Genomic DNA, 12074 nt, shown 5'->3' on the forward strand with positions numbered 1-12074 from the left:
TGGCAGATTGGCCACTTGGCGTCCCTGGCTTGTGTATGTTCTTCTCTTCTTGATGTCCACCTTTTCCAAGAGCAGCCAGAGCCCCTTGGGTGAGCGAGCGCCACGCCAGCTGACAGAGAAGGGCGCACTTCTCCCTCCGTGGCCAAGCGGCCAAAAAACACTGGCAGCTGCTGTTCTCCTAAATGTGGTTCAGAGCTCCTGGACTCAAGTAGAAGGAACAATAGTGCCCTGAAGGTGTCTTTGGCCCACACCGACACTGGTTCTCTAAGAAGAGCGTGTCTCTGACTTACACGGTCCAACAGTGGAAAGCGAGTCCTGCCCAGGGTTCAGGCAGGCAGCTCCCGGGCTAGAGACAGCTTTAGAAAACGAATACCCCTGGTGCAGATAAGGAGATCAAAGGGGAGCTTTGCAGAGTGTGCCAGACTCAAGTCAGTGACAGAAAAAGCAAACTTTTGACCTTCTGGGTGCTTCTAGTTCACCAAAGAAACTCAATCATACACCAAGGAATTGATTTTTTACAAAAGGCTGATTTGAAGTGTGGCTCCCTGGATTCCACACAGAAATTCCTCCCTGGTGCTTATTTCAAGAAGGCAGAGAAAGAGAAGTGAGAGCTAATCCGGGGAGCGTCGACAGCTGCTGAGGTCATTACCTGGCTCTTGGGATTTCCCACCCTACCAGGAGGAAGGGGACACGGAGTTTTCAAGGAGCAGGTGGAATGTGTTTTCCCTAATTCAGGGTTCAAACGTGGAGTCTGTAGGTTCCAGGAAAATGAACAGAGAAGTTCTGATGTGTATCCACTTACAGCTTTGTTGCTTACTTTGTTACTGTCAAAGTAGCCATAGCTTTCCTTGGATTCCCTGACAGGTCTATAGACGGAACTAGGTTAAGAACTGTTACCATGTGTCCTACATTATTTCACATTCCCCTGGCACTGGAGGGCAGAGAGCCTGAACATCGGGGTCCAAAATTAGATGATGAACCCCCCCACCCCATTGTTGTTAAATTCCCTGAATAAGGACACTATACCTACCACATTGGCTCCTCCTGAATGACATACCAAACTCTTCTCCTACAGTAAGTGAAATAAGACATCACTCCGCCCTCCACAATCCCCTTCTGGCCTCATTTATTCCTTTCACGACCCTCACTATATTTCATGACAACCTTCTCTCTACCTCTTGCCCTGATCCCAGTAGCAACAGGCCTGCTTCTGTCATCCTTCTGCCCCGGACCGACTCCTTACTCATCTGCTCATTCTCGGCAAAAGAGCCTTGACTAAAATTATCACCTGAGTACATCCTGTTCTTGTTTCCATTCTTAACAATACCTAAAGGGATTATTATAATCCCGGACTATATAAAAGCATGAAAAGGACTGAGATCGCTGAGCTTAGCTAAACGTTGACTGCTAAGTAACAAACCATAAACACCAACCATCTCTATGATGCGGGGGCGGGGTTTCGAGGTCTTCAGGATCATGGAAATCCTGGAACAGGCAGACTTGACAAAGCGACACCTGCGCATGGCCTCAACTCCTGTTACCATTTCTGATCTTGACACTTTTCATAGTCCATTCTTCACCCACCCCTAACTACTCAGTTCCTTATATCAGTATTAATAAGATCATTGTAGGGGCACCTGGGTGGCTCAATGGGTTAAGCCGCTGCCTTCGGCTCAGGTCATGATCTCAGGGTCCTGAGATCGAGTCCCGTATCGGGCTCTCTGCTCGGCAGGGAGCCTGCTTCCCTCTCTCTCTCTCTCTCTCTCTGCCTGCCTCTCCATCTACTTGTGATTTCTCTCTGTCAAATAAATAAATAAAATCTTTAAAAAAAATAAGATTATTGTAAAAAATTGTCATTTTTTTTCCTCATTCGACGACTTGTCCAAGTTCAGACTTTACATAGAGAATCCTCTTCCAGCATAACATGGCACCGGTAGTACCATCTTTCTTATTTTGTTAATGCTCTAGGGGGCCCTAGGAGAAATGCTACACTATGACCACGGGTGGAGACCGGGATGGTCCAGGCAAACCCAGACGTGGTGTGGGGACCACGTCCGGGTTTGCCTGGACCATCCCGGTCCCTACACCCTTCAGAGAACCGTGCGGTGCTCTGTGATTCCTTCTCTTCCATCACACACAACATGCGTCACCTGCTTCCCATTGGATGTCTCTCTCCCAGCTGAGACAGAAATGGCAGAAGATGCTCTGGAGCAAGAATATAACAAATTCCAAGCTAAGAACTCCCTGAAGAAAGAAACCGCCAGTTTCCGGGAGTCCCGAGCCAGGCTTCTCCCCGTGTGGCGTTGTCGCGTGGTCCTTCGCTGGTCCACCAGCTGCAGTCTTGCTCCTCAACCATCTCACGTTCCTTGACATGCCCACTAGGCCTTGTTATATTTAACTCCCTGATTTTGCTCCACACGTTGCATATAAATTCAAAACATGGTTCGGGAATCATGTAATCAAAAAGACAGCTACTGAGGGGCGCCGGGGGTGGGGGCTCAGTCGGTTAAGTGTCTCCCTTCGCCTGGTGTCATGACCTCAGGGTCCTGGGAGGGAGCCCCGCATTCCGCTCCCTGCTCCGCGGGGAGCCTGCTTCTCCCCCTTCTGCTGCCCCTTCCCCTGCTCAGGCACCTATGTGCAGTCTCTCTCTCTCTCTTTCTCAAATAGATTACAAAGAGAACTACTGAATCTACACCAAGATTGCCGGGAGCTAGGGGTGCCAGAAAAACTAGCCCCACGCTCATTCTTTCTTCTGTCCACAGATTCGAAACCTGGCAGCAAATCTCTGCGTCGACAGCAAGCACGGGGCCACCGGCACCGAACTGAGGCTGGACATCTGCGTGAAGGACGGTTCCGAAAGGACGTGGTCTCACGAACAGGTAGGTCAGCAACCCCAAGGTCAGCAACCGGAGGTGCTGGGAGCCAGCAGGGCTGAGGCAGGCAGGGAGGCGGGCAGTGAAGACAGATTTCTAACCCAGGCATACAGGACCCACAGGTCGTGGTCCTTGCTCCCACCAACCAGCTCTGTTGTTCAGCCAATTACTTACCTCCTTGGTTTCGGCTCCATCTCCGAGCAGCTGTGATAATCAGCTGAGATCCTGTACAGAAATGTGCTTTACATAGGAGAAAGGATGGTAGAAACGTCTCAGGCTTCTGTTTTCTTTCTTTCGTCTTCAAACCACGAAAAGCCTATAGAGTGCCATGTGATCTTCCAGCTAAATGTCACAGTTTTATTGAAAGACTCTTTTTATTTTGTAAGTTTTTTTGTGACTTTTATCTAATCTTATTTTCCCCTCTGGCGATATTTTGAAAAGGAGACTTTACATAAGCGTCTTGGGCTGTAGCAGTCTGTAATCCTACACATGAAGGATGACTTTGAGGCGGTAACAGGCCAACCCGGACTTCCTGGAATCCTTTAGAACTTATTGTTGCCTTTGATTGAAAAGCGTTTTAGTGCAATTCTGTTTATGAAGTGACTTGCGACTCCTGACCCCCTGATGGTCCTTGTAAGGGACTTGCCCCACACCGTGTCACTTGCAAAAGAGACAGGATAGTGGGTAGAGTTGTGTCCATCCCTTTTTATTGTCTTAACTTTTGATAATGAAAAATCAAATGGGGGAAACATCTGGGTGGCTCAGTGGGTTAAGCCTCTGCCTTCAGCTCAGGTCACGATCTCAGGGTCCTGGGATAGAGCTTCCTATCAGGTTTCTTGCTCTGCAGGGACTCTGCTTCTCCCTCCGCCTCTGCCGCTCCCCTTGCTTGTGTGCTTTCCCTGAGAAAGAAATAAAGTCTTTCAAGAAATCAAATAGGAAACTATAAAAAAAATTAGAGCACACCTTCACCCACTCATTTCACTGACTTCATAACTATCTGCAGCTAGTGCCATATTTTTCAAAAGAATAAAATTTACAGATACAGTTAAAGCTCCTTCCCTATCCTACTCCTCTGTCTCCCTCTACAAAAGGCCACATCTCACGTTCAGCACAGTATAAACTGCCTGTGCTTTGTTTCCCAGAATTGCCCAGAATGCCTCTCTTATGAAACCTGAAAACAGGAGACAAGCAGTTTCCACGAAGGCTTGAGTTCTGTCCTATTGCTCTATTCCTCAGTATCCATCTTGTATATGAAACCAATGAAGACAAATCATGCCCAGCCTAGGATCTTGCTGAGCTGCTCAGATAGGCTGAGCTCCGCAGTGCTGGTTCCTCCCTGTCCGCCCCCTACTGTCCCATCTGACCCCGCACGCAGCTGACACTACAGTACAGAGCCAGCATGGTCCGGGAAAGCGACGATGAAGCCGGCACACAGCACAGTCCGAAATTAACACCGTCAGTCCATGAACCCACACTGCCCTGCCTCGATGGGTCATCTGGTCCTTCCACTCTGATCCACAGCCTCATGGTGTTCCAGAAGGATCATGGGCCTTGAAGTGAGGCCAACCTAGATTTCAGCCACCATAATCTGTGTGACCTTGTGAAATTGTTACATCTCTCTAAGCTGGAGTTTCTCCACCTCTGAATAGGGACAATAATATTCACAACAGAATAAATCTTGTCTACATACACCAGCATGTAGCACGTGTGGTAGGGGCAAAATCAATGTACTTTCCCTTCTGCTTTATGACATTTTCTCCCCCGGATCACTTTATACTAACACCAAATTAGAAATCTCTCTCAGGTCCAAGGCAGCTTCCAAAACCAAATACTATTTATCATTCACTCAAATATATCCTGCAGGATGCAGACGCTTATCAGGTTGGTTTTAGAGAAGGCTCTGCGGGAGCCCTGGGTGGCTCAGTTGGCTAAGCGTCTGCCTTCGGCTCAGGTCATGATCCTGGGGTCCTAGGAATGAGTCCCACACTCCCTCTGCTGCTCTCCTGCTCTCTGTCAAATAAATAAATAAAATCTTAAAAAAATAAAAATAGTCTTTCATGGTTCACCTCTGCCTCCGATTTCCCCCAATTCACTTTTCCTTTCCTTCTCCTAATGTCTTCCATGTTATTCCTTATGCTCCGCAAGTAGGTGAAACCGTATGACAATGAGGGTATGTATTGCATGGAGCCCTGGGAATTGTACATAAAAAATGAATCTTGGAACATTGCATCAAAAACTAATGATGTATTTTACGGTGACTAACATAACACATTAAAAAATAAGAAAATAAATAAAAATTAAAATTAAAAAAAGACTCTGCAGCTCCAGGATTTGTGAATAGGAATGAAATATCAGCAAAAGCTGACTTGCCCCTCCTTCCCCGATCTTCTTTAGTAAACACCACAGGGCTGTTACCAGAATGTGAGGAAGAGTCTGGCCTGTCACCTCCAAGAAGCAATTCTGACTTCAGCCTGGGAGCAAGAGAAAAGGCTTCAGAGGCCTATCAGGAGGACCCACATTTAGAGTAGAAAGGATACTTTTTTAAAGAAAAAAGAAAAAGAAGCATGCCAGATGGAAAATCTATGTCTGTTGGGCTGAATTCCTCTCTACCGCCCCTGTGCAGCCCAACCAGGAAACACGGGTAGCCAGCCAGCCGATGAGAAGTATGCCTTGCCTGAATGCCTGAATCAGGTTTCATAATTCTGTCTTCTGGAATGTCCTAGATTTAAATATGCTCTGGACCACAGATTTTATGTGACAGCTGAAAAATAAATATAAATAAAACCGACTATATTGCATACACTTTAAAAATGGTTGGTATATTTCCCCTCTTCATGCTGAACTGTTAAAATCTACATCATGTAATTCAAGAAATGGTCACCAGAGGGCAGCACCAGACAAGCAGAAACTATGAGGCACAAAAATACCAGTTAATACAGCTCTTTAAAAAGATTCCTGGTCTCTAGAGATTCTAAAAACAGAGCTATGGGGAGATTAAACAAAGTTGACAGGAGGTAAAAAAATGAATCATCTTTGAAATACATATCACCATATATTCACTTGGTGATTAAAACATTACAAGCTGCTTTTTTCCCCAATAATTAGCTATAAGCTTTATTCACTGTATTACTCAATGACTTACATGAATTAAGACTCATTCTCCTCCGTTTTGATTAAAATGCCTGAGTGAAAAAAGAGTATATCAGAGAAGGAAAATTATAGGTATTCTTTTTTATTCAAAAGCATTTAAAGAATCCACAAGGGGCACTTATTAGAGTTGAAATGATCCTTTTTAACAAATGGCAAAAATAAAACACAAATGAATAAACAAAATAGTTACATGGGAAATAAAGGATCATCTACGGAAGCGCCTTGACAAGAAAATGCCTCTTGTTGCAGAACACCAGTGCTGTCTAATTTGGCTTCTGTGAAGGAAGCAATTTGTGTGATTCATTTTTTCCAAGGGCCTTCTATTTAGCTGTTTGGGATCACTGTAGCATTGTGTGCTCGCTTTCAGCTTCCTTTAGGGACCGAGAAAGAAAAAGCAAAGAGAACTTAATAAGACTGTAAGGTCTGGAAAGGATACCCTCCAAATGCCATTAGGACTCCAAGTGAGAGGGCAAGGGAGGAAGGAATGCCTTCAGTGGCCAACAGTTCGGGCCAGGCAGCAGGCTCTGGTCTCATGCTGGGGCTAGTACTGTGGCCACACAGACCTTCCTGCCGCTGAGGAAGCCGACTGAATGCTCCCTTCGCGAGACCCAGAGAGGCACGTGGGCACAGAGATGGGAGCAAGTCGGTGCACGTGGTAAAGGACCGGTGCTGGGACCCACAGCCTCACTCGCAGAACAGAACAAAGCTGGGACCAACTGCAACGTGCACTTGCTCAGATTTCTGCCAACCACATAATAAGGAAATAAAATAGAACCACCCACGGAGAGGAAAATATTCTCAGTCTTCTCAAATCAAGTAGCAAAATCAAGGTGCTAAGTGTATTTGCAGTACTAAGTCTAGCTGAGCTTACTTACACGATACCAGGCTGACAGTAAACTGAAGAAGTACAAGTTCTGTATCACTCTGGATCTATATTTAAAAGTATCACTTAAAAGCAGCAAGTGGGGAGATTAACATCAATTTACTCTAAAACTGAGGATTTGAGGTTGAAAAAAATCAAGTTTTTGCACAGGAAACCTGAATGAAATCTAATCCTTCCATCAGTAAGAACCAGCCCAAGAATAAGAGACAAACTATAAATGTCACAATAGCATCATAAAATACAGACGATGAAAATACATTCATAATGTCTGCTTGTGTCTGGTTCTACAAAATTGCTCGGGAGAAAGTGTGCCTAATGAATGAAAGGCTTGGTGCCTGATTGGATTGACATGGCCATCAGGATGAGATAAATGGCAAAAGAAAGCACTTCTGCGACATAAGAGAGACAAATTTTAGCTAAAGGTAGGTGCAGAAGAATAGAGCAGTTGATATAATCTGGAAACATCTCTTGGGGTGCAGGAAAGTCATCACTACATAATCAGGATGATATGATGGTGATGATGATAAAGCATGAAACTCTATGGAGACCCCCAGCTAACAACCAACCCACAAATCTGAAAATGATTATCGCACTCTAACGACAAACCTAGCAACGAGAAATAAAAGTCACCTAAGGAACCCTGGGGTATAATTGGGACAATAGGTGAATAAGTCCATCAAGAGAAGAATTTGTTGATGTTTGCTTTAACACAGGAATTCTTTTGTACTTCACTCATTCCTTTAGTTAAAAAATTAGAAAAGTAGAAATTAAGAAAGCAAAAAGTAAAAAAAAAAAAAAAAGACTGTCTATAAAAGAAGACATAAGGTGGGGCACCTGGGTGGCTCAGTCAGTTAGGCATCTAACCCTGTTCCGGCTCAGGTACTAGTCTCAAGGGTGGTGGGATGGAGCCCTGCATCGGGGTCCCCGCTCAGCAGGGCAGACTGCTTGAAGATTCTCTCCTCTGCCCCCTCCACTCACTCACTCTTCTTTCCCTCCAATAAATATATAAATATTTTATTTATTTTTTTATTTTTTTTAAGATTATTTATTTATTTATTTGACAGGCAGAGATTACAAGTAGGCAGAGAGGCAGGCAGAGAGGGAGAGGAGGAAGCAGGCTCTCCGCTGAGCAGAGAGCCCGATGCGGGGCTCGATCCCAGGAGCCTGGGATCATGACCTGAGCCGAAGGCAGAGGCTTTAACCCACTGAGCCACCCAGGCACCCCAAATATATAAATATTTTAAAAAGAAAGAAAGAAGGAAGGAAGGAAGGAAGAATGGATATTTAAGCCAAGGGGCCTGGGTGGCTCAGCCAGTTGAGCGTGGTACTCCATTTCAGCTCAGGTCAGGATCTCAGTGTTATAAGATAGAGCCCTATATGAGATTCTCTCCCTCTCTGCTCCTTCCCCCACACCTGGCCCCTGGACTGAATCTCACAGAACTGGTAAGCATGAGCTAGGTTGGCTGCATGTTGGCCTCCTGACCACAAAAAAGTCTCATGAACAAAGTCACAGAAGGGAAAATATAGCCTGATTAGTGCAAGGAACCACAAATGTTTTTGAATTGAGATATCATTGGCATACGACATTATATTAGCTTCAGTCATACAACATAATGATTCGGTATTTGTACATATTGCAAAGTGATCACTAGAGCAAATCTAGCTCACACACATCACCATTCAGAGTCACAGGATTTGTTTTTCTGGTGATGAGAACTGCTAAGATTCACTCTCTTAGCAACTTCCAAATGTTTTGTTGTTGCTGAAACATCCACTAAGGGAAAAGGGATGCAGCTGGGGAAAATGGCGAAGGCCAGATTGTGGGAAATGCTTTATAAGTTAATGATGTAGGAAAGACAGGTCAAAGCTGACAGCCAAGAAAGAATTCTTGAGACATCTTTGGTGCAAAAAGTGGTTTTATTAAGGCACGGGGACGGGACCCATGGGCAGAAAGAGCTGCACCGGGGTCATGAGGAACGGATGATTATATACTCTCACGTCGGGAGGGGGTTAGGGATAGCGGAAGTCACTAAGAAATTTGGAAGCAAGGTTTCCAGGACCTTGAGCGGGCTAGCTATTGTTGGAGAAAGGTCATCTATTACTGTCTTATAAACCCTCAGTCATGAAACCCTTCAGATGTATATCGGTGCCCCACATGCTTGGGGATGATTGCCAACATGTATCTTGGAGGGTTTAGAGATAAATGAAGTTTCCAAAAGAATTTTTATATGTTAAAGTAGACTTACAGGATCCAGAATCAAGGTTGGGGATTGAGGGTGTGGGGGTCAGGCTAGGTTTCCTTTTGCCCTTAGCAAGCAGTCAGCATGGAGGCAGCTGAGTCCCTAGAGGAATGTCACTCCGCCTGTTTCAAGGACTTGTCAGTAGTAAGCTGTAGGTACTAAGGACACTTAATAATTTCTCTTCCACCTCTATTTCCCGCATCATTAAAGAGTTTTTATTGTGTTCTCTGAGCATGATATGAAAACACGCTGAGAATTCAGGCCAAGAGGTAACATAGTCAAAAGGTTGTGAAGGAAGACAGGAAAGACACCAATCAGGGAGTCATTTCAGTAGTCCAGACAAGAAATATTGAGAGCAAAGGTAGTAGAGATAGAGCGGAAGGGACGACTTCCAGCAATATTCGGAGACGAAAGCGTTCAAGACTTGCTAAGTGATTAAATAATGAGGGTGAGGGAAACCAAGGGGTTAAAAGAGGAAAGACTTCCAGGTTGGCAAGTGAATACTATGACCACCAGCTAAAGCAAAATAAAAGAGTAGGAGCAGGCTTAGAAGGAAAGAAAACTAATTGAATTTAGGATATTTTGAATTTGAGATGTCCATGGGGCATGCAGGTGGGCAGTTCTACACGGAGTTGGACACATCACAGATGATAAGTTATCAGCGTACTCGCGGGACCTGGACTGAGCATACACAGAAGGGGTAGAGGACAAGGTCCAAGGGAGAACCCTGAGCAGAACCTGCATCGAAGACAGATACAAGATGGACATGAGCAAAACAGAGGAACAGGATAAGAGGAACCCAGTATTTCAGAAACCAAGGGACAAGTCAGTTCTGATTTGAAGAAAGTGTTGAAATCAGAAATACCTAGCTGATCGACATTTTTCCTTGATAAGTTATTGTCCTGCATGGGATTTAAATTTAAATGAATCTAAAAAACGGCTCAGTCCACCATGAAATGGGGGGAGGAGGAACCGTAGGAAAAAGGACTACACAGTATTTCTTTTTTTTTTTTTAAGATTTTATTTATTTATTTGACAGAAAGAAATCACAAGTAGACAGAGAGGCAGGCAGAGAGAGAGAGAGAGAGAGAGGGAAGCAGGCTCCCCGCTGAGCAGAAAGCCCGATGTGGGACTTGATCCCAGGACCCTGAGATCATGACCTGAGCCGAAGGCAGCGGCTTAACCCACTGAGCCACCCAGGCGCCCAACACAGTATTTCTTCATGAATCTATTTCACATGCCTCACCTAAAACCCTTGTCCTTCTCGTTAAAGCATTCTCTTGTGTCCTGTCTTCCAGGTAAATAGAGGACACTCACTCCCCATTACGCAGGCAATCCACTTTCCTATGTCTGATTTACAGCATGTCTTTGCGATTTTCTCCCCACTCCTTAGCCCCGTGTTTTCAAGTTTTCTGCAGTCTGCTCCCCCCATGTCACTGTATGTGGTAGCCACTCCTGGTATTTTGCTGGAGTCTCTACATTTTCTTACCCAGGTAGGAGGGAAAAACTGAAATATTCGGACGACCTGGTGGGGGCCAAGTGCATCGTCTATGCGCAGCTCAGCATCTCGTTGGCTCTTCTGTCAACAGGACGGCTCTTTATCTGGCAGCTCACAGCTTGGCTTCACAAAGGCCACCTTAAGTCCATCCCATTGTAAGACTTACATAATCTCATTGAGATTTTAGAACTGGAAGAGAGCAGAGGGCTCATCTACTCTGTTTCCCATTTCCTTGAGGATTTCTCCTACCAAATTCCTCAGATGGTGGACAAGCTCCAACTCAAGAAAATACCCTTCCCTTATAGAAGAGGTTTTTTTTTTTTTTTCCCCTCTTAATTCAATATATTCTAAAATCCACTCAGTGTCTCCAAGGTAGCATTTTTCAAATAATCGAATGGTAGGGTAGAATGGATAGAATAACAGAGTCCATTAAATGCAGTAAGCTTAAATATCCTTTCCTGAAGCTTCTGTTTTCCTCTGGGGAGGAGGAATTTGTGTATGTGGGTAGACTGTGTCTCTTCCTGGTGTTTACAGCCCAAAACATTTTACGTTGCCCTGCTGAATTACTCATAACAGCCCCAGAAAATTAATTTGCCTCTTCTTGACTTCATTAAGCTTGGCTTCCATTCCAATTGAGCCTCCATCCAGCTCAATTCGGCTCTGCTCTTCTTCCAGTTAATCTCCTTCTTTGAGCTAACTGCATAGCATTTGATCCAGTAACATTTTATCCAAATGAAGAATTTGTAAAGAGCTTCCTTAAAGAGCGTGTTTTCCTCCTTCCCCTTCCCTCGTCTTCCCCCTTGCCATGCTCCTCCGCCCCTTTCTTTCCATGCCATCCTGGTATGGCATTATTTCTCCTGGTACCAAATTGGAAACTCCTCACTTGTATTTTTTGGCAGACCAAAGGTGACCCTGTTGCTTCTACAGGGCTCTGTGATAGGTGCCCTTTTTCAACACCTCCACTATGCCTAGATGGAGTTCTTTTCTGGTAAATCACAAAGCACAAATTCCACATTGTTAAAAAGACCTCTCCCACCCTTGCTCTCCAGACTCTCCAAATTAAGTTCACTGTAGCTTTTCTGCTATTGTTGTTTTCGCTAGCTCTTTACTTTTGGATGGAGAGAAGACATTCGACCTGGTGAGCCATTGCACACCCGCAAATTCTGCTTCGATGCAATCTCGCACAACAGCGCGGTCACTCTCTATGACTGTCATGGCATGAAGGGGAACCAGCTCTGGGGATACAGAAAGGTAAGACGTGGCTCACTGCAGCCATTCTCAAACTGCTGGGCTTAAGGTTTTCCAACTCAAAAGTTTGTTAGCGCACTGTTTTGATTTCCACTGTTACCTAGACACAAGTACATACGCACTTGACTCAGATATTTGCAGACCACCAGCAAAGATTAAGGAAAAGACACAGTGTGCTGGAA

The 12074-nt window shown here is 44.9% G+C and overlaps 1 protein-coding gene across 1 annotated transcript in view; it reads left to right on the forward strand.

Annotated features, from left to right (window-relative positions):
* Positions 1 to 12074, forward strand: part of GALNTL6 (polypeptide N-acetylgalactosaminyltransferase like 6) — a 1243223-nt gene that overhangs the window by 1212936 nt on the left and 18213 nt on the right. The window contains exons 11-12 of the mRNA XM_004766106.2: positions 2763 to 2879; positions 11746 to 11895. Of these exons, the coding sequence (XP_004766163.1) occupies positions 2763 to 2879; positions 11746 to 11895 (267 nt within the window). The remainder of the gene's footprint in view (positions 1 to 2762; positions 2880 to 11745; positions 11896 to 12074) is intronic.

This window comes from Mustela putorius, unplaced genomic scaffold (genome assembly GCF_011764305.1).
Source record: "Mustela putorius furo isolate JIRA1106 unplaced genomic scaffold, ASM1176430v1.1 tig00000682_pilon_pilon_pilon, whole genome shotgun sequence".
Lineage (NCBI taxonomy): Eukaryota > Metazoa > Chordata > Mammalia > Carnivora > Mustelidae > Mustela > Mustela putorius.